At 44.1% G+C, this 23068-nt stretch overlaps 1 protein-coding gene across 6 annotated transcripts in view; it reads right to left on the reverse strand.

Moving 5' to 3' along the window:
- Window positions 1–23068, reverse strand: part of INPP4A (inositol polyphosphate-4-phosphatase type I A) — an 857226-nt gene that overhangs the window by 332077 nt on the left and 502081 nt on the right. For all 6 annotated transcript variants that reach the window (XM_085622821.1, XM_085622820.1, XM_085622817.1 and 3 more), the window contains exons 11-15: window positions 14415–14494; window positions 10703–10814; window positions 4826–4916; window positions 3727–3874; window positions 399–529 (exon numbers count right to left, since the gene is read on the reverse strand). In XM_085622821.1, coding sequence (XP_085478947.1) covers window positions 399–529; window positions 3727–3874; window positions 4826–4916; window positions 10703–10814; window positions 14415–14494 — 562 coding nt within the window. The remainder of the gene's footprint in view (window positions 1–398; window positions 530–3726; window positions 3875–4825; window positions 4917–10702; window positions 10815–14414; window positions 14495–23068) is intronic.

The following is a 23068-nucleotide window of genomic DNA, read 5'->3' on the forward strand; positions in this document are numbered from 1 at the left end:
TTACTAACTGAGATTTCTGCCCATTCAAATCAGATCCGGTGATGGCAAACCTGGAAAAATTGGTGTGGAAAAAAGGAGACATATGTGACCTGACTTATAACCAGGGCCGAAGTACTAGTTTCAGAAGAAAAATCCCACTGATGAGCCTATGAAGTTAACTCTCTCCCGTAGATTTCAATACATCTCTTAACAGTGTCGACCAAACATTAAGAGGTGACTAACCCAGAGGATATACTGCAAGTGCGTTCCTTTTATCAACAACGTTTATGGCGTACAACAGAACATTCAAACTCTCAATGTTCACTTCACCAGAATACGCAGATCCAAAAACACACCCACTATATAAAAGAAACCTGTGGCATGAACCTTTAACTGGAGCATAGCCAATATTTTGTTACCTTTGTACTGATGCAAATCTGTAAGGTTCTCCTGGTAGGTTAATATGATTGTTTGATATTGAGTAACAATCTGCCTGCGAAGGTTTTCCCAGCAGGGAGAGAGATCCCCCAGCTCTTCCAGTTCACATACCCTAGAGTCCAAAGAATAGAAACAACATATGTTAGGAACTAAGTGTCACTTTATACAGTTACAATATTATTAGCACAATATTAACCATAGGACAACGGTTTGTCATAAGATATTTAATTCAGGAACATAATGTTTGCCTTCAGAAGTGTTTCTTTAATTATAAGTTCCAAGTTTTAGCAGTGTAGTTCTTAACAAAAACATTATAACAGAGTACCTTCCTAAAAAGATTTACTGAGCACACAGGTTACAGAATTCAGACACAGTCAATAAACACAAGCAGTGGCAAAGCTAACAGGTGTCAGCAATCCAAGAGCTTTTGACGCTGTCGTTGTCCTTTAGCCATGCTGAATAGCAGCATGGCGGAAAGTCATTGAAAAAACCTAAGTATATGGCGCCCACTTCACTTTTTTCCCTGAAGTAACACACGAGTGCGCACACACGCACCAAAGCTCCAGCACTGAGGTCTGGAAGTGGGAGAGGCAAGCAAGGCGGAGCTTGGCTCAAGCTGGATTTATCTTCTGTTTAGCAGGCATGAAAGAGCATTAAAAGATGGGGATGGAGGCGTAAAAAGAGAAATGAAGACAATTTCCATCAGCGATACCAACAAAATGGGGAACTGTGCCGTTTTCATGTTTACATTCTGTTTGGAGAGGATGTGGCGTAACAGCAAGGGGGGCCGACTATGAAGATGGGGGAACTGGGTTCAAGCCTCGGCGGGAGCCTTAACATCATGTAAAGCACTCTGACAACGTTGAGTCAAGTTCCTGCTATAAAAAAAACTGCAAAAAAAATATATAACAACAGCTTGCACTTTTACTGCTTTGCAATAAGTGCACTTTAACAATCCACACATAGTTCAAAATGATGCCTCTGTGGCAGAACAAGGAGCTTGTAAAAACATGAGCACTTGTGTGGCGTGCTCAAACACAAAGAAAAAAGTAGCTCCTAAAATGGGAGCAGTGGATGGACAGAAGTACTTGATCCATGCGCTGGTGAGGGCTAAATACAAGAAGAGACGCACGCATGCCATGGGCAAATAGGGACAAAGGATATGAGAGAGATGATCTCCAGACATTTTGCTCTGATGCCCTATCTGGGAAACCTGTAAGGTGAGGCAAGGCAAACCAGGGCATGATATTTTATAGATTTTTTGCATATTCCTGAACTACAATACATCCCTTAACACAAAGAAAGAGTTGATTCAGTTGTTTACAATGTGAGTGACCGAAGAAACATTGCATCCCTTTGCATAAATGTAAATTTTACCTAGCTACATATCAACTCTAGGAGGACATGTTCCTGTGTAAAAGGCTCTTAGCACACTCCAATGAGCTGTCTAAGTAACAATGATACATTGAAGACTCACTTAATAGGGATATTGGGCTCTTAAAATCTGCTATACAGGAAAATATTTATTTGGAAAAATCAGTTTGATCATTGTCCCCAAGCATCCATTGATGCCTCACACCCTTCATTCTTCATCTTAACAATAAATCATTAAAAATAAATACAGCCTTGCAAGGTCAAATGCTTGGATAAATTAATACAGCTAACCTGCTGGTTTATTAGTGTATGATATTATCTCTAAAACATGGGCTCCATAGTTTACGTTTTTTGATCAGCTCACTAGAAATGAAGAGTGATAGCAGTTCCCTACGCCATCAATACAGTAAGGGTTCATTTCTGATTCACTAGAGAGTTTAAGCCCTGAACATTCATGGAAATCTTGTTGCAGGGACTCTATCATCAGAGGAGAGTGATATCAATCAAAGATTGCTCTAACAATTGTAATGTAAGATGCCTGGTCCCCACTGACAGAATATTTGGTCAATACAATTCCTCCCTCTTGCTTACCAACTTAGATAATGCTTGCAAAATGTTCCAAAATTAATTACAAGTAAATTAGAACAACCTACACTTGGCCACTCTAGAAATAAGATTACAATAAACTATCCTCTCCATGCAAATTTGTACCCTATTATTTCTCAAATCATAGGAAAACATCTAGAAATTAGTGGATGTGGTTCCCTAGCAACACACCTCAAATGCAGCCTCAACAGACAATGTGGTGTTCTGTCAAAAACAGTTATCCTTGAAAATACAACTAGACTTATATCTACAGCAATAAGCCACATCTTTGGATCTATAATAGACTGCTTTTATGAGTTACTTAATTCATGTTCTGATTCTCACCTCCCTGCTTTACATCTGAATTATCGGTCCTGTCTGATGTATGTCTCATACTTCACCTCTTCCAGTTTGTCTTGTCCAAATTTATACTCTGTGTTGGTTATTCCTCTTCATCCGATTGGCCTCAGCCCTAGGATCGTGTTCAGTTCTTTCAGTGAAGTGAGACTAAAAAACCTCTGCGCTTGCATGTCACTGAGTGTGATATTCTAATTTTAAAATTCCTGTGTGGCTAGTGTCAACTGAGAGATCCTGGAAGAGTGACTTCTTTTTATCTCGTAAAGAGATGACTCTTGTTTATGTCTCTTCGTCATTATGAATATCCTGATTTTGAAGTAGTAGGCACTTCAACAGCCCCCCTCCCCAGATACTTTCAATGTCCATCACAGTCAGACTTCTAAGACCATCTTCACTTCTTCCCCTCCATTCTCAGGATTCTTGAACTTCCAAGGCTTTTGCAAAAAGTTGGGGTCAAGCATTGTTTACTGTTGCTGAATGGTCACCTGCTTTTTAATCACCAGTTCTAGCAAATGTAAGGTGCAACAAGTTACTCAATATTATATATACCAATAGTACCCCTTGAATTATGCAGCTATTTCCAAGTAAATCTAATATTCATAACTGCATTTATATATTAGCAAAAGAAAGTAAGCCTCATTGTAAAGCTTGGGATGTCCTCTGCTCGACAGTATGGTCACTTAGTTTGGATATGTGCTCTTCGACATGAAGCACCTATCTAGCCTTCTAAAGATCAACAGGCTATCACACGTAACTTCTTAAAGTTTTTCAAAGAATGGTGCATTATCAGCAGCATATTGGTAGAATCACTATGACATGCACAAGTTCCATTCCTAATATGTATGCAAGCGACCAAAGGGATCTCTTTTGATACACCGCATAGACACCACACGGGCAGAGAGTTTGAAGAATACACTCGATTTACTTGTCATTTCCTATATGCAGCAAATCAACCAAAGTTTCTATGCAAATAAAATGCCTAATAACCCTTACCTTGCTGCATCTTCTTCCAATAAAAGCTTTACAAACTGTCTGGGAATGTGCAAAGAGAGCCCACTCTCTGCCATCTGCTCCAGAATTCGCAGGTGATTTCCATCTGTCGTGGGAAAACGGTACATCCTGCAAATGGCACCACCAAACACTGAAATAGTATTGGAAACAGGGCATTGGTATTGCATATGTGATTGATTCCACTCCAATTACATTGATGTAAATGTCAACATTATCCCAAAAGTGGGATTGCTAAATTTAACAAAACATCAGGGTCTAGAAAATACCCGTTCATTAGTTCTGTATACAAATTTGAGAGGAATCCAATTCAACATTCTGAAACAAAGCATCAAACTTATCCACAATGATTAAAAACACTAAGTCTATTGAATAACCCTTTACAGCAAACAAAAAATAAGCTGAATAGAGTGGCAAATGACTGATATGAATGAATAATGTGCTTCTTTAGTGATCCTGAGGAAGTTCTCACGCCAGTCATTTGGATGCTGATGTAACAAATAGTTTTGGTACTGAGATACAGATGTTTAATAATGTTAGTCTATTTGTTTTCTTAGTTTTAAAATGTAAACAAAAATTGCCTTAACCCTGTGGCTAGTTTTAGTTATCTTGCGCAGAGTGATGGAATATACCACACTGAAAGATCTTGGGTTATGGAAGGTTGCATGTTAGCATTGCAAACATTACCTACACAAGATAGCTTGTAAACAGTGTTGTAGGTATACACCTTCACTTGAATAGGATCTAGAGGCACTTCATGTTGCAGGATCCGAATAGAATAGCTAGAAGGATCTAGGTAAATATCCCACATTAAAAGCATTGAAAATGGACACAGGGCTTCTTGTGATATAGATCTAGAAAATTTCAAGAATTCAGTGTTTTTAAGCCCTCTTTGAAGATGGCTTTTTCTTCTTTTCCTATGATAATTACTCACCGTCTGGGCGCAAATGCCATTGTTGTATTTTAGGCAATTTTATATTGTAATGTGAGACAAGGGCTGCTTAAGTGTCGCCAGTGCTACCCAATAAATACAAGTGATTACATCAATAGAATTTGAAGAATATTCTGTACATAACACAATTACCTGACTTTAGTAAAGCGTCTTTCCTGAGTGATGCATACTTAGAACGAATGCCTAAAGATTCAGTTAAACTTTCATCAACCGGCAAAATGGTCTGTGAAAAAACAAAATACAGTGAATATAAGATACGCTGTATAAAGTAAACATTCCTTAATTAAGCAAATAAAACAGTTATACAATAATAAGTATAGGGCCAATTCTAAGCATAGCCATGAAGCATTTATCCTGGTGGGTTTGGTTGCTAATGTGAAATTTTTTTCTGCCTTTCACTTACATTTAGTTGGGGTTAATTTTCCAAAAATACTTCCCAGCCTCCTTGGTACTGGCTCAGACCAATACCTCCTAAACAGCCTATGGGATGGTGGTGTCTAGCAGTGCTGCAAACCAGGTGCAAGACTACAACTAGTATCATACTCCTTTTATGTTCATGTTCAAACCACAGTTTATGAAAGATTTAGATAGGACCAAACATAAGCAAACTTGTTATAACTTGTTTTTAGCCACACATTTAATCACTTTACGGGCCATCTGATCTTTTCTGGACTTTTTTGGGGACTATTACAATTAATACCTTCAAATGTTCAGGAAAGAGAACAATTGAGTATGAATTGTATCACAGATATCTCTGCCTGCCAGTGTCCACCTTAGCTAAGGGCATGTATGTATTTCAAGACAACCATGTTTTTGGTCAAAGAGTTGGGTGGCAGTAGAATTTATTTGCTGTTGCCCAGTCTGAAGAGCTTAGACGCAGTACTTTTTTTTTTTTACTAGGATACTGCTTTAGCCTCCCCCTCTGGCAGGTTTGTTTTTTGGATGCATTCACCATTTTTGTAAAATTCAATGGGTAATAATGGATTTTACTGTTCTGTTTATCAATTAACATGTTTAAGACTACGCAAAACATTTATGTCAGACTTAATTGTTAATCATATCTTGCTTTTTACTGAAATACAGCTTTTAACTTAGCTTCTAACTTTAAAGTGTTTCGGAGGAGTAGGGCATTTGGAATGATGTATGTCAGGATACTACCTTACGTGTTATATAAAAAGTTCACCTATAACTTATATTTGAATGCAATTTTTTGACGTAGTGAATGTTTTTATTAAGGTATAAATACAGTGAATAACATAACATTTTTGGGCACTCTCCTCAATCAACAACATAGCTGCAAAACCACACAAACCACAGTTCAGTGTATACATTTTGCTTCGTTTCTTCTCTTGATCCAAGCTTCTACAGGGTCAAATAGAAAAAAAGTGTCAACAAAGAGAAAGCTCTCAGTAAATTCTAGACTGGGCTAAAATACTCCTACTGATGCTCTTGTTGAGGAGGAAATGGTGGTTGCATTACCCATTCTGGCAGGATGTCCCACCTTTCAAGACAAGACACAGGGTAGGAAGACTGAACATAACATTAGTGCAACTACCCAGGAAAGACGCCTCTCTATGCTCCATGACTTTTGAGGGGCAAACTTCTCCTACCTCAACAACTGAAGATTTATGTGCCCTTATAATTTTAGCCAATAACTCTCTAGCTGTCACAGACAATAAAACTGTACACTTTATACAGTCACCACTGTTATTTGTTTTGTTTATAACTTTGGCGTAATTTGATGAATTTTCATGAAACAAACCATTCATCCACCTCAGCTCCTTCCAGGAATGTTTTGGGGTGAGCCGTCTAGTGGGGACTGAGAAAATGCTTTTCTCCCCACATACAATTTCCATAGGGAAAATTAGACAATACAGAACAAATAGGTGCACAGAATTACACCACATTTGGCAGAAACTTAGATCTTTAATTTCGAAAGCGTGCTTTTAGAGATTTGGTGTAAATCTGTTCAGCTGTTTTAAAGAAATTAAGCATCAAAAGTGGACATATATGGACGGTCGGTACCACAGGAATACCGCAAATTAAAAATTAAGAGCATTTCAATTACTTGCAAGGGCTTTGTCCCCCCATAGGTTAATTTGGTCGCAAGAGTCCGAGCACTCTAACTGGCTAGCCCCAACATGAAAGAATATTTTGCAGCCGCCATTACATGCCATGCACTGCTAATTACCTCACATATTAGGTCACTCATGACATGTTCTATGGCATCATTGATAATATCACTGGAAAATCTAAAATGACAACATTGATCACAACACTGTGCATGGCAGGGGCGTGAGTTAGTTACTTGAGATAATAATAACTGGTAAATTTTAGTGATTTTGTCAGTTTAATACAGTATGTTTAAACTGTCACTGTCACCTAACTATAACACAAAAGACGTGTTTCGACTGTTCAACAGCCTTTGCCAATCTAAAAAGTGCCAATTTGTGACTCAATATATACTGACCGATGAACATAAACAAAATACTACTTGCTTTCCCTTTGCATCAGTTGCATATTTAAATACATTCGGTACCACTAACGAGTACAAAAACATAATGGAATTCATACCATTTGACCTTGTCCAGAATGCGATATCATTAACTTTCTATGCATCATTGAGTTATGAGTATTGAATATACAAGCCCTTAAATGGGTACGCATAAATCAATAGAAAGCAGCACTCAACAACTAAAAATAACATGTACCGCACAAATAACGAAAATACCAAAATCAACATACTAAGTTAAACATTTTGAATGAGTCTGCAGCTTCAATGTAAAAAATGAGAATTTCGCCTGGCTAAAATATACAATTAAAAGAGGAATAAATGGCTATTACTAACAGCTTGTGTGGCCCTTCAGACAAAAGAGACATAAAGGACAATTGCCCGAACAAGGTCCTTGGGATGCCTCATGGCACAGAGACATAAGGACACACAAAATAGGGCAAGAAATGGACAGCACTTAGCGGACACAGCACTTGCAGCTCAGACATGGCCACAAACACCAGATATTCGGTAGCAAGGGAAGCCTCACCGCGGCCCATTGTGCCAAAGTATCAAACGGAAGGTGAGCTGTCGCGGCAGATGACAAACAGTGATTTATGACACCCAGTCACAGCCTTTTGATTTGCAGGATAATGCATTGTGAATTATGCATGTTATGTTTTTATATGCAATAAAGATAAGATTATACTTTGTACCAATTGCAAACATAGGCTGCACAGAGCTAAATATATTAATGACTGATGCAATTGTGATAACTCATGTACGATGTGAATAAACTGCGGCCGTTCCAACACCACAAAGGCCTTGGTGTCCATAATTGATGAGGGAAATGAACGACGGGAGGGTCCGTGGGATGCTCGCACAGCTGGGGGATGGGGGTTCATAATAGGCAGCTTTGGCAAGAATCTCACCCTTCTTGACCTTGACAAGACACAATTCATCAGCCGATTTGGCAGCACATATAATTCAATGAATCCATAAATGTGATGAAGTCTGTTCGCCAAAAAGTATCACAGTCTTTAGCCCCGCAGCTCGGCACATTGCCCACCCGGTGCCCAGCTCCAAAGAGCGTCAGCAATTCCTGAACAAAGGGGAGACTTACTGCAGGGAGAGAATGGCCCCCGCCAAGACAGTCCAATGACTCTCGGCGCCGAACCCTCACCCTGGCCTCGGCCGCCTCCTCATCTCCTATCATCCCAATCCGTGTTCGGTCGGAACAACACCAACCTCAATACTTTATCCAAGAACTGCAGTGTGCTGACCTGTGCCTCTACACACTCAAGAGGCATGGGGTAGAGGGTGGGTAGTAGCAAGCAATCTGCACTAATGTATGGTATAAATGTAATGATGTTTGAAAATAAGTGTTAAAAATTAACTAATTGGGTCTTCCAGTTTCTCTTGTTTCCTATAGAAACATTTGTTTTATTATAAGAATTGGTATGAATAAATAAACTTGTCCTGAAGAAGGCGGGGATTCATTTCAAGAATCGCTGAAACGCCACGTCAACAGTTTTTTTATGTAAAATGTTTCTGATGTTATAAAAACGTTTTTAATGTATGGAGATATATTATTGTTCTGAAGTTTTTTATAATTTTATATCTCTGTTTATGGTGTGGAATATATAAAAAGTGTTTATGAAAAAGGAGAGTGGGTCTACACAAGATTACAAATGAATATGATGATTGGACATATATACTGGAATCTGCGTTTTGAATAAAGACTATGTTAAAATGCATTAAGACAATATTTGCATCCTCTCTGTTTTTAAAGAAAATATTTTTAATTGTAGAGTGTTTCGTATATGTGCAGAGAGGACAGTACTAAATTGTACTGAATAACTATAATAATTATATACATTTGTCCACAACAAGGAAACAGAGTTATATTTGGGTTCATGTATTAATGATACATATGGAGACTCCGATTTAGTGCAGGCTGACTGGGTACATATTGATGATTTAGGCATTTAAAATGGTTGAACAAAGGAGGTTTTTATTTTATTGGTTTAATCTACCTTGTCCCTTTTGGCCTGAAAGGGTGACACTTTCGAATGTAGATTGTATGCACACTAATAGCAATACAGACAAGGTCACAAAGACATCAAGCACATAGGGACATGAATACATAGACGTTGGACACACTTAGTCAAAATACTGGAAAATGACTCCTATATCTTCAGACTGCTTACAACATGTAGATGTAGACATTAATATGACGCACTGACAGAAATACTGGCATGATTACAGTGAAACAGACATGTTCACAGTAATAGAATAAAATGTATATAGAGAGCTACGCACACATGCACAGACACACACAAAGACAAAAAGGCTAACTTAAAAACACACTCTGAGGTACAGATTAAATGACAATGATACTGACCCACAAAGGGAATCTCAAACACAGGCACAGATTCCCATCACAGAAATACTGACATAGGGACACACCAGTAAGACACAGGGTTGAAGAACAGAGATACAAACCCGTGGAGGAGGAGAACAGACAGAAACTCTGACACAATGACTAATACTGGGAGAGGAAGACGGAGAGACTGAAAGGGAAAACCCAGAAATGAGCAATAAGACAGACATTGAGACTCAGGAAGATGGACAGTGGAAAAAGGAACACTAAAACAAACCCAGACACTGAACAAGAGGTCATAAACATTGACACAGAAACAATTGACAAGTACACAGACAAGAACATTAGGATGTGAAAACAGAGGACATATAAACAGACAATGATATCAAAACCCGGGAAATGCACAGACACAGGCATTGATTCAAGGGCAGCGGGGCATGTAACAGGACTTATTTATAGAGGACACACACACTGGCACATTCATTGACACCTAAACAGGGGACCTGCCAAACAGTTTTCAAAACTTAAAGACATTCATATTGACACTGAGATAAAAGAACATGGACATGGAACCAATGGGACAAGGCACTAGCACCAGAAAAAAGAACCAGAGTCACTGGTCTGGAAAAGAACAATAGGACACAAACATTGGGGGGGAAAGCGAGTTGAATAGTACAAAAAACAAGAATCAGACCAGAGAACAGGAATAGACATAAAAAACTCCAAGATCCACTGGACAACCATCAGCACTAAGAGCCCATGTAATAAACAACTGTGCTTTACAAATGCTACCTAAAAGTAGCCCACATTGTGTGGAAACACAAATATTCAAAGATGTTTTAGTACATTTTCCGTAGGAATATCGGTAACATTGTTTAGTCGTACTGTCCTTAAAATATAACTGCTCTGTTTGCAGAACCACAGACACAAATCAGACGTCATCTGAATAGCAACATATAGTGGGAAACAGGATCACATAAGGCATTATTTTATAGAAAAGCGCAGCTCAACCCATTATTGATAGAATCATCTTTGGTATGGCACCTTTGTAGTTGAAACATAAAATTAACACCACTACGGGAGCCCCAATTTAGGCCAGTTCTTTCTCTGGGAAGTAATTTGTGTTCATACTCACTCTGCCGTTAATGGTATCAGGAGACCGCGTCAGAGGAGCTCTTTGGTCTGTCTTCTCTTCCATTTGCCAGCCAATTACAGTAATATTACCTACACGCTCTTGTTCTGCCGATCTACAGAAAATAAAATAGGCATTTATAGAAAGGCTATTTTTAAGACAAACAGGTTTCAAGTGAGCACATCTGACAATGTTCCCAAGTGATAAAGTGTATGATAAAGAAGAGAACAGTGCACAGGGAAGACAAGGCAATAATGTTCCTATTGTAATGAAAGAATATGCCTAGATTACAAAATATGCTATTTACAACAATGGTCTAAAGTGACTGCATTTGCACCCATCTACTGTTCTGTACAACACCATACCCTGCACAGACCGTGGGACATTACCATCATAATACCACATCACAGACTCCTCTCACCTTTATTTTCAGTCAACTTCTTAGAGAACACTCCTCAATGCAAACGTAGCGGTCAAGAATGTGAATGACAAGCATGTCCCCACTTTAAGTGATCACTACAAAATAGTGGTCCTTAGTGAGTCCTGGATCATTTATTTCTCCATGACTGATACAATCAACAATTTCCTTCTCAAAACGTACAATTTTTTCAGCACATTTGGAAGATCACTGCCTCGAACTACAATTGCACACGATTCCTGATTTCTAACTAGATGGATCCATTCAGCTTGCATGGTCGGGCTATAGACTAATTTAACTGCATAATTGGAGAGAAAGTCTGAAACAAACAATTTGCTCCTCCCCTTAGAACATTGCTTCTCCTGAAGGATCCTGTATGATATCTTAACTCCCCTTCAGAAGTCAGTAAATATTTAATTAGAAATCCTTCCTGTCCCCCCCCCCCCACACCCCCCTCCAACCCCAAGAAGATTCACAGGCAACCTTTGGCAACTGATATGTCTGAAAAGCGCTGAAAAGATTCCAGAATAAATAAAAACCTCAATCATATCAGTTGATAAACAAATGCAAAGAGCACTCTCTCTGGTATGAGTTAGCTTGCTTCAGAGCCAGATATGCATACTTTGAAGTCTGCATCACCAAAGACAACTTTTCAAAAGAATTACACATATCACAAATTTGTGGATGATATCCAACTCCAAAATTGCATAAATGCTAGCTGTAATAAATGTCTGCCTTGGAACACTGAAATAGCCTCGATATTGTCCACCCTAACATATCAATATCTAAATTCCAAAGAGGCCAGGACCATGGCGCTCATCCCCTATTTGACCAGATTCGATATGATTATGTCACACACGCTGAAATATCTCTCCACTGGGTGCAGGAAAGGAATGGGCGATCTTGAAATTCCTCTGTCTCTTTACACAGCCATGTGACGCTTCTCAAAGCATTGCATGGTTCATCCCTTGATTATGCTCTTCAGCTTCTATCTCCCAACTAGAAGATTAAGGTTGGCTGTATGGCTGATTTGTTGCAAGAAATCTGGGTGAACGACACTATATGTGCAAGGATCTTTTCTGTAGATATCTTTTCCACTAAACCAAAAGCTGCAAACTAACTTTTTCAAATGTAGGAGATTGCTAACAAAAAATAAGGATTCAAGTAGGCGTACAACTAGCAATGTTTCATGCGAGTCCTGTCAGTCACTTGCCTGACCTGGGCTGCTGGCAAGACTCCTAAAGTCAACTCTCACCCACCTCCCCAGGTTTTTCAGACTCTACTCTTTCTAAGTCTTTACAACCTTGTAAAAGCATAAATGGATGATGGGCTCTGGCAGTCTACTACATTGTATTGCTGAGTGTCCTCCTCTATTCATCATGGAATCAATACATCTTTACAAATATAGGTAACTGATCTGAAGTGCTGTGAGACTACCACATGGGGAATTATAGCCCTTTTGTTAAAAAATACAAATAATATTTTGAACTATTAAGTGTACTGTGTTCCTTAAAGCAGAGTGCAAAATCTTGTATGCTTCTCCTGTGACTTTGCTCCTGTTGCTCGTTCACATAAATCATTGCTCTGGTTTTATTCTTTGGGATCGTTACCACCCTGCCTTGAATTTGAGAAGTCAAGGGCTATGAATCCTGGCCGACCATCAGTAGCTTGAGAAAACTGACTGGCAGTCTCTGGCCCATGTCAATCCACTAATGTGCTTTTTCACACTTGATCTGAAGATGTTTTGATTTCAGACATTATAGGTATTGTATCTGTGAAATATTTTTCAAGTAAACCTTTGTACTGTCTATTACTGTAGGCTGTTCTGTAATGTCTGAAATACAACCATTCACATCTGCCAGTCTGCCTAGGCCTCTGAATAATGGCAAGACAGTCATTCCTGAATGATCTGAAAAAGAGGCATGAAAAAGAAACCAAGTGAATTAAAAAAGCCATCATTCCATCACCGAGAGGGAGACGCCTGATAAACATCAATACCATTATGAAATAGACGTGGACATGTGATTCAGAGTCACCACTGCTTTCACAGTGAGAATGCCCACTCCTGCTGAAGCTTAACTGGAAAGCCCACCATGTACAGCAGTTGAATGGCCCAGTTTGTGCTGCACTGGTGTTGATTTAATGAATTCCTCTTCATCAGCCATACCTGTAAATACGGGTCCTTATACCATGCTTCGGGCCATGGATGTATATCCTCCAAATACTAGGTTTTGCTTAACCTTCTTGGAGTAGACCTAATTCTGAATGGCAGTGCATGGAACTGGCATTGCAGTACAACCAGCAGTCCCTCATGTTGATAACTACCTGGAAATCACCTTCTTAAGTAGATAAATAGCCTTCTGCAATGTCATCATCTTGACCCTAGAAGTGTGGAGGTAATGGTACAGCAGCTGCAAAGAAAACAAGTTGCAAAGTACCCATTGTTTGGGTTTAGAAAACAGACCTGTAACCTTCCAACACATTTCACGCAGCAAGGCCTCTTAAATGACTGCCTTCTTAAGCATGATATTATCGACTTTCATAAATATTTGAAAGGGTTGTTTGCTCAGATGCTCAGTGTAGTATCTGTGCTGCAATTTGGAACACCCACTAATCTCATATTACATTTGACTAGTGATACTAAAATAACCTCAGCACACCCCCAAATGTCCAAATACAGGTGGCAGACAGATAATAATAATTGGCTTGGTTCTCGTGTCGTAGCAAGGTCGGGTGGTACCCGGTGCGGAAAATTTCTTGTCACCCCCGGCTTGACAAAATGGCAAAAATATGTGTTTAAAACACATATTTTTGCCATTTTGTCACCCCCCCCTCAGTGATGACACCCAGGGAGGCCCACACCCACCGCACCCCCCTTCCTACGCCACTGTCTCTTGCGACACTCCCAGTTATGAACATTTGGCGGCCAGCTGAAAGCACAGAGCAACATAATGAAGGGAAGACCTCTGTGGGCAAGGAAAGGATGAGACAGTGTGCTCGGAGCCTGCTAAAAGTGATCACTGCTTCACTACCATCAAACTATTTCGCATTATATATTTTGTGCTGTATTTCGGTAATATTTGGATAACCAATGACACTTTAGGTCTTGAGATACACTTTTGATTCAACAACCAAGTGTTTGCCAAGATATGTCACCCTGATCCTGTCTGCATCTCAGGAGTGCACTACAGCAGTATGATTAGGAGGGTTATACACCATCAGGCTATGCTTAAATGGGGTTACAACAATTATGTGAGATGAAGTTCTGGTACTCAGAGAGAAGCATCAAATACTGACCTTAGTGTTAAATGTAATCTGTGGTGCTTATCTCGAAGTAAATCCTTGACAGCAAACATTCCAGACCCAAGTAAGTACATCTTAAGGCAAGAAAAGAGGATGCAAAAGTCAAAATTATGCTTAGTTAAAAAATGTTTTAAAAAACCACAATACCACTATGTTTTCTGGTTTTTAGGACAAAACAGGAAAGGAACAAAGCTTGCTACTATAAAGACATTTAACACGCATGCTGGTATATTATAAACTGCTGCCATTATACACTCTCAAATGTTCTCTATATCACTGCAGATTAAACAATTCATGTTGTAATAGTTGCAGTTTATCAAAAGTCTGCTTTCTTTTTAGACTTGCAAACTGCAAATGCCTTCAAACGAACACAGCATGCTACTTAGATCGTACAATCTCCCATTGTAGGATCTATGTTTGGTGCAATGACACCGTTTCTATCATAGTACAGCAACGGAGACCCATTCGGTACACACTCCTAAAGTGTGCATTCTGAAATATCCTTAGAAGATGGCCATTGTGTGAGTCAATGATCCGCCGATGAAGATTTCTCTTTCCAGTGTTCACTTAAAGTGTTTTTCTGGTCACCAAATCGATGACAGCACAGAAGGAGGATCCAAGTGGCAGTAGCTGTGGCTAAGTCAGGTACTAGTTTGAGCAGGGGCTGAGTTTCATCTCTGTTATTGTAGTAGGTAAACTAAAACGACTCTAGGAGTTAGGGCAGTGGCATGAGGTAAATGTTGAGAGAACCTTGAACAATTTCTGAGCCCTGCGATACAGCACTACAGTAGCTGAGTCCTGTTGACCATTCTTCAGTCTACACATGCACTGCCATAAAAGTTATTATTTTTTTAAATAAGTAATTGCTTTCACTTTTATGGCAGTGCATGTGTAGACTGAAGAATGGTCAACAGGACTCAGCTACTCCATAAATGAAGTACTATATTTCCTGAGTACGGAGGGAAAACATAAGCAGATGGATAGTTGATTGCTGATTTAGGAACTCTGATACAAGGGGGCTTATCCTAGTTTCAGTACTTGACCAAACAAAAAATTGCATGCTTCAGGGCAAATCACTTCATCTTGGAGAATCACAGAATGCAAACTTGTGTACTGTCAAGCTCAGTAAAAATACATTTTATGACTGCCCTCTCCCATCACATTCTGGTTTTCTTGATCCAACACTAGACACAAATTTTAAACACATAACTGGTTTGAAAGGACCCTGCTATAATAAACGTATGCCCTATTATGTTCTCTATTACTCTCGGGAGCTAGGTAACTGCTGTATCAAACACCCAAACAATTTTTAAAATGTGATTCATATATAACCTACTTGGCTTGTTTTGTGTTCATTTTTTATAATGTTTATTTGGATTTTGTTTGAAAAGCGTTCTCCTGTATATTTGTTTCTCCCTGCATACTGCATTGGATTTTCTTTCATTTACTTTTAACTTAATAGTCTGAATTTTTATTTTTTATGACCTCTATTTCCATATGATTGTGGGTTTTCTAGGGACATGCATTTGTAGTGTGTTAAAGCAAAAGAGTAAGCTCTGCTCTGGTAGTATTTATAATTACAAGGTAGACCTCTAACCTCTTAGACCATGTACATCTCTAATCTAGTCATTCTATAGGTTGGCTACATTAGGTCGCATACACTATCTTTGGGATTTAAAGTAGTTAACCACATTTCAAGCTTGCCTTCCTGTTGACTGTGACCAGACATCACTAATCTCCTGCAGATGTGGGGGAAAGGTATAATGCTACCTTCCTCTGGTGCTTACTCCATCAAGAGATGTGTGAAGAGTGAAGCTGGAGACCAAAGGTACCTCTCTTGTTTTTTTCCGTTCAGAGGATAAATCTAGAGACCGTGTATACACTGAAAAATGGTGACTGTAAGACACGGAGCCAAACAGAAACAATAGGGTTTGCGCCTAAACCAGCTAGCTTATGCTAGCTTTTAGTAAAGGTCCTAGTTTTCTAACCATTTGACTGGGGTTTTAATCTCATGTCAACATTCTAGGCATTGGAGGAGCCTAGCGCGCAACCAAGATGGCCGCGTAGGTGCGAGGCTCCCGAGGACCTCCGCGACCTCCTACATATATCCTGACAATATCCTGTCCTAGATGAGGGGACTGTGTTGGTGAGCCCAAGCTGAGGTGGCACCCGCTTTCCGCTTCCAAATTGGACCTCGGACTCCGGCGGTAGCACCGATTGAGATTTCCGGCCTTCTCCACGCCGGACCCCGGATTGGAGTTGTGGGGTGATCCGGAGGCAAAGTCAACAACAGCGGCGGGCTGGGCGCGGCGGCTCGCGTACCCCGCACTTTCACTTTTGCACCCTCCTAGCTGTCTCGGCGAGGTTGGGTTGCGGGGCACTGTGAGGTAGTGTGGCCCCGTTGGGGTGCCCTGCCGGCCCGCCAGCTGTGGCTTGCCCCGTGGCCCAGTGGTGACCCCCCCCCCCGGATCCCGTGAACCGGCTTGCCCGCCCTTTACGACGTGCCTGGCACGGCAGTGGGACTGGAACCATGTCCACAAAGCAAGATGGAGATCGGGCAAAGGTGAAATCGACCCGACGTGGCGCAGTCCACCAGTCTAACAGCATGGACCGCTATACCCTCCAGAAGGGATCTCCCGAGGTGCCGCGTAGGTCCCCTGAGGGTCCGACTGATGCTCCTGCTCTGCCCGCGGACCTGACCCTGCGAGACGTGATGGGCGCCATCGCTGAGATAAAGGCCTCGGTGGACCAGCGTTTTGATACACTGGCGCAGAAAATTGACTCGGTCCTTGTGGATGTTGGCCTGGTAAGGGCCGATTTATCCAAGACTAATGACCGGGTCGATTCGTTGGCCCACACCACATCGGGCCTCACGACGGATGTGGCAGCCCTCCAAAAGGAGGTGCGCCGGCTTGGCCAGGCGAGCGCGCTGATGGATCGTCGCCTGGAGGATTCTGAGGGTCGGGCCCGGAGGAACAATGTCCGTATTCTCGGGGTGCCTGAGGGACGGGAGGAGGTGGCGGCGGATCTATTCGTGGAGGACTTGGTTCTCACCCACCTCCAGCCCCGGGGACTGAGTAAATTCTTCGCGGTGGAGCGGGCCCACAGGGTTCCCGGGGGAAGGCCTAAGGCCGGAGCCCCCCCGAGGCCTCTCATTGCCCGGATTTTCAACTTTCGGGACAGGGACGCTATCCTGCAATCCTCCAGACTACAGGGGCCGGTCAGACTCGACAATATGGACATAAATTTTTATCCTGACTTCACCCCAGCGGTCCAAAAGCAGAGACTAAGCTTTCTCGGAGTCAAGCGTCGTCTACGGGACCTAAATCTCAAGTATGCTATGCTTTTCCCGGCTAAGCTGCGGGTGGAGTTGGATGGCCGTACGCACTTTTTTGATCGTCCCGAAGCAGCCGGGGACTGGTTAGATACCTTGCCGGGGGATCGGGATCGGGGGGGGTGGGGGGGGAGCGGTGGGGGGATAGGGCCCGCCGGATCAGGACTGAGGGACTAATATTATGCCTCGCTCTGGACAAAATTGATGTCACTTTTGACTGTTCGCCTGTTCGAGTAAGTCTCCTCTTGTGGAGGTCGTGTGGGGTCTCTTGGGGGTTCTCCCTCCTCCTCTGGGGGTTTAGTTAGTTTCACCATCTATGGGGCGACAGGCACACTGCACTTTGGGGGGGCTGTTTGGGCTCATGCAGGGGTGCAGGGAGGGGGGAGTTCTGTTGGGGGGGGGAGTTGGGGTGGGGTGTTGTTGTTCGTTTTTACCACAAGGCAAACCCTTTTCTGTATTGTTTTTAAGGTGCTCTCCGGGGGACGATTGATGGCTCCTGTGTGTGATGGGGGGTAGGGAGTTGACTTTGTTGTCTTGGAACGTTAATGGACTGGGGGATAGGATCAAACGAGGTGTGGTCCTGCAGTATTTGAAACGAATCTCACCCGATGTAGTCTTCCTGCAGGAGACACACCTTATTGGAAACTCTTTTTGTGCCATGAATCGGCGTGGCTATCGTTTGGTGGCCCACTCGGGCTTCACATCGGGCTCACGGGGTGTGGGCATTATGGTGAAGAACTCGCTCCCGTTGGAAATTGATGAGGTGCGCCATGATGATAGGGGGCGCTATGCTGTTTTAGTGGGGAGAATGGAAGGCAAAGTAGTGGTTTTTGTATCGGTATACGTCCCACCGGGGTTACAGGCGACCACTTTTGCAGACTTGGGGCGCCTCCTCCTGGGCCTTCCGGGGGGACTCCTAGTGGTTGGGGGGGACTTCAATGCGGTGGTTTCTGGGACTCTGGATCGTCACCCCCCTAGGGACCTCCCCCGGGCCCAGGCGTGGCTATCTGGCCTCTTGGATACACTGGGATTGGTGGACTGCTGGCGCTTAAAACATCCCACGCAGCAGCAGTACACTTTCCACTCGGGGGCACATGGTAGCCTCTCACGGCTTGATCATGTCCTTGTCCCGGCGGCCTATGCTGGGAGTGTGGGGGAGGTGCGCCATCTGGCGCGGGGTATCTCAGATCATTCCCCGCTCCTGTTCCATTTTGATGTCCGTCCGAGGGGTGAGGGCAGGGTAGTTCCCATCAATGCCTGGTACCTGCGCGACCCCACCATTCGCGCTGCTGTGATTAAATCCCTGCAGCGATACTTTGAGGAGAATGTGGGGTCTGTTCCTTCGGCTATCTCCTTGTGGGAAGCCTTCAAGACAGTTCTCAGAGGAGAGGCCCTGTCCCTCATTTCCCATGCCCGGAGGCGCGAGCGGGAGGAGGTTACCCGGGTGGAGGCCGAAATTGCTGAATTGGAGGGTGATTTAGAGGGCGGAGTGACGGATGCTGCACTGCATGTCCTACAACTTAAGCAGGCGGCCTACAGGGCCCTCGTCACGGAGACGGCCAGGGGCCTCAGTAGGGAGCAGCAGGGGCGACTGTATGATGTGGGTGATAAGGCGGGCAAACTGATAGCGTGGTTGGATAAAAAGGAGAGAGTGAATCGTGTGGTCCCGCTGATTGAGAGGACGGATGGTGTGAGTGTCACCGAGCCAGAAGAAATTGTCTCCTGTTTCGCGGATTATTTCCGCGAGGTGTATTCTCCGGTCTCTCCTTGTTCGGAGGAGGACTCCCATTCCCTGCTTAGGGATATCGCGCTGCCCTCCCTCTCGGAGGAGGACAGGGTGTCGCTGGATGCCGCTCCTACATCCGACGAAATTGCCCTCGCCATACGTTCGGTTGCCTCTGGCAAGGCCATGGGCCCAAATGGCATCCCTATCGAGTTATATAAGTTGCGACCAGATGTACTGGCGCCCCACCTCCGTGCGATGTTCCTGGCGGCCCACTCGCTGGGCTCCCTCCCGCCGGACCAGCGTCTGGCTACTATCGTGGTGATCCACAAGGAGGGGAGGCCTCGGGACCGGGTCACATCCTATCGGCCTATCTCGCTTTTAAATGCGGAGCCCAAAATTCTCGCCAAGGTGCTGGCCAATCGGCTGGTCAGCGTGGTGGGCGACCTGGTTCACCAAGACCAGTCCGGCTTTATCCCCCATCGCAATACAGCCCTTAATCTGCGGCGCTTGCACGGGGTGCTCGCACGTGTCCCATTCGTGCGGGAGCCGGCCATTTTGGCGTCCTTAGACGCCACTATGGCGTTTGACACGCTTGAGTGGCCATACATTTGGGCGATGCTGGCGAAGTTTGGATTCGGCCCGGGCTTCATCAGTTGGGTCAAATTGTTGTATTCGGGCCCATTGGCGCAGGTGGTGGTGAATGGAAGAGTTTCGGCCCCATTCGAGCTGGGCCGGGGCACGCGACAGGGCTGCCCCTTGTCGCCGCTCCTGTTTGCGCTGGCCTTGGAGCCCCTGGCGGAGTGGCTGCGGTGGCACCCCTCCATCCGTGGACTCCGTTGGACCCCCGAATATGAGGACCGTGTGTCCCTATACGCTTGACGACATCCTTTTGTACCTAGCCTCCCCACGTAAGTCACTCATAGTCCTGGTTGATGTTTTACGTTCATTCGGCCGGAACTCAGGCCTTGTCATCAACTGGGCTAAATCATGCGTGTATGTGCTCTCTGGGGAGGCTCCTGTCCTTCCGCGGGATTGTCCGATTCAGATTGCCTCTCAGGGGTTTCGATACCTGGGTGTCTACATTACTCTGGACCCAGAGGCTCGCTACGAGCGGAACTTGCTTCCTCCTCTCCAGCGCTTGAAGGAGGACGTCGTGCGCTGGCGGCGCCTGCCGCTTTCGCCGCTCGGCCGGGCGGCGTTGTTTAAGATGATGTCGTTGCCACGTTTCTTATACGCTCTCCAGAACACTATGGACCCAGTCCCGGCGCGCTACTTCAGTGAGGTGGAGAGTTTACAGCGCCGCCTGTTCTGGGACGGGAGGCCGCGCATTGCCCTGGCGAAGTTGACGCTCCCATGGTATGATGGGGGGATTGCCCTCCCGGACATTAAACGGTATTACTGGGCCTCCCAGCTAGCTGCAATTAACCATGGCCTCTATGGGCCCGCCTTGAATCCGGCGTTTGAGATGGACAAGATGCTACTGCCCGGTGGCGACTACAATCGAGCGCTCTACTCTGGCGCGCCCGACGCTCGCTTGACGGGACCTACGCGTGTCATGGTCAGAGTATGGCATGCGGCTAATGCAGCTATGGGGTGGAAGGACCGTTTGACCCGGGCGTCACCGCTGTATGCGTCTGAGAAGTTGGGCTCTCTCTGGACCTCGAAGGGCTTCGCGAAATGGGACATGATAGGCATCAGTAAAGTGGGGGATCTCTGGTCGAGGGGAGGATTTAAAACATTCGAGATGCTGCAGACGGAGTTTCAGTTGCAGGGCAGTGAATACTTTCGATACCTGCAGATCCGTCATGCACTGGGCTCCGTCTTCCCAGACGTCGCCTCCATCCCGGAGTCTTCCCCCCTGGAGGATAGAGTGCTAGATGGCCACGTCCCAGACAGCACGATCTCCCTTATTTATAAAAAACTGATTAATGATCGATCGGGCTTGCTGATTGGCCTTCGCGAGGCTTGGGTCGCCGACGGTCTGGAATTGGACGATGAGGACTGGACCTCTGCGGTGGCCTCTCCGAAGGAGGTGGCTATACCGGCTCGCCTTCGCTTCGTCCAGCTTAAGATACTCCACCGGGTCTACATGACGGGGCCAAGGCTTCAGCGTATGGGCTATACTGAGGATGGATTGTGTAAGCGTGGTTGTGGCGCCGTGGCGACCTTCCTGCATATCTTATGGGAATGCCCGAAGGTGGAGCGATTCTGGCGCTGTGTGCACGAGGTCTTGCGAGTGGTTACGCGTGTTGCGCTGCTGCCGGAAGCGAGGAGGTGCCTGTTGAATGTGTGGGAACCAACTGACTACTCGGCTCCGCAAACGTGGTGGGTGACTCTGGGATATATGATTGCTAAGCGTGACATTGCGCAGCTGTGGGGATCCCAGAACCCCCCGACGGTGTCGGCCTGGAAAGAGCACATGGACTGGTGCATGTTTCGAGAAAAGGTGGTGTATGTGGCGAGGGGTAAGCCTGGGACATGGGTGAAAGTGTGGGGCCCCTGGAACGCCTACTGTGGGAGTATTTGCGCGCCACCATTGCTGCCTGCTGCCTCACCAGCCCCGTCCCCTTAGCTGACCCCTTCCCCTAGCCCCGGGCACAGGGTTCCCCCAGTCCTCGCTCTGTTTCCCTTCCCCTCCTTGGAATCCTCTGAAAGTTGGGGTTCCCCATTGGGGAGCACGTGCTGCTACTTTCGACCGTAGGGTAGCCTTGTGGGTGTTGTTTTTTTTTTGTTGTTTGTATAAAATGAAACCGCACTGTGACGTATTATGGCTGTGGCCCATGATGTTGATGACTCCTGCTTATGCTCCTTTGTAACGCCAAGTGTTCTATGAACGTATGCCATATGTTTCTGCCATTCCTAGCGGCCGGCCGGAAGGTTGTGGGCCCATATTTGTATATTCTTGAGATTTGTAATAAACGGTTTCAAAAAAAAAAAAAAAAACATTCTGGGCATTGTAGAACTGACACTGAAAGTAATTTCTGTGCATGTGAATTGCTTACAAACAGAAATGGGCTATTTGGAGTACAACACTCTGTTATAGGAAACTGAAAGGAAAGCAATGAAAATCCAAAAGCACATGTTGCATGCAGCATGTCCTCAAAAGTAAATAGAATGGCAGTCATGCAACTGGGTAAAGCTAGGAAGGATTGCCACAGAGGACTCCAGAGAGGCACACGATACTTGAGACCTACAGAACCTGCATAAGGACCAGAAATTCTAGGGATGCCTCCACCTTACTTACGTATGGCTTTTCCCATTTTGAATACATCTGATCCCAGCCAAGAGTCAGCGTGAATGCCGAGGTGGATTGTTCAGGCGATGCGTGCAGAATTCTCAGAAATTAATCAAGGTTGGAATCACAGACCCAACACAATGGACAGGAAGAACACATACTCGCTTGACACCAAAACTCTTTACACATACAGTTCACTGTGCTCACAACTTCTCTGTATCCACAAACCAACACATAATGCTCATGAATCCTTTTCTCTCACTCCTTTGACTTCAAATTCACACACACAGGCACACCAACTAAACACTGTGGGCCAATTCACAAAACTAAACTGAGATAAAATCCTAAACTTA

This window comes from Triturus cristatus, chromosome 8, assembly GCF_964204655.1.
Source record: "Triturus cristatus chromosome 8, aTriCri1.1, whole genome shotgun sequence".
Lineage (NCBI taxonomy): Eukaryota > Metazoa > Chordata > Amphibia > Caudata > Salamandridae > Triturus > Triturus cristatus.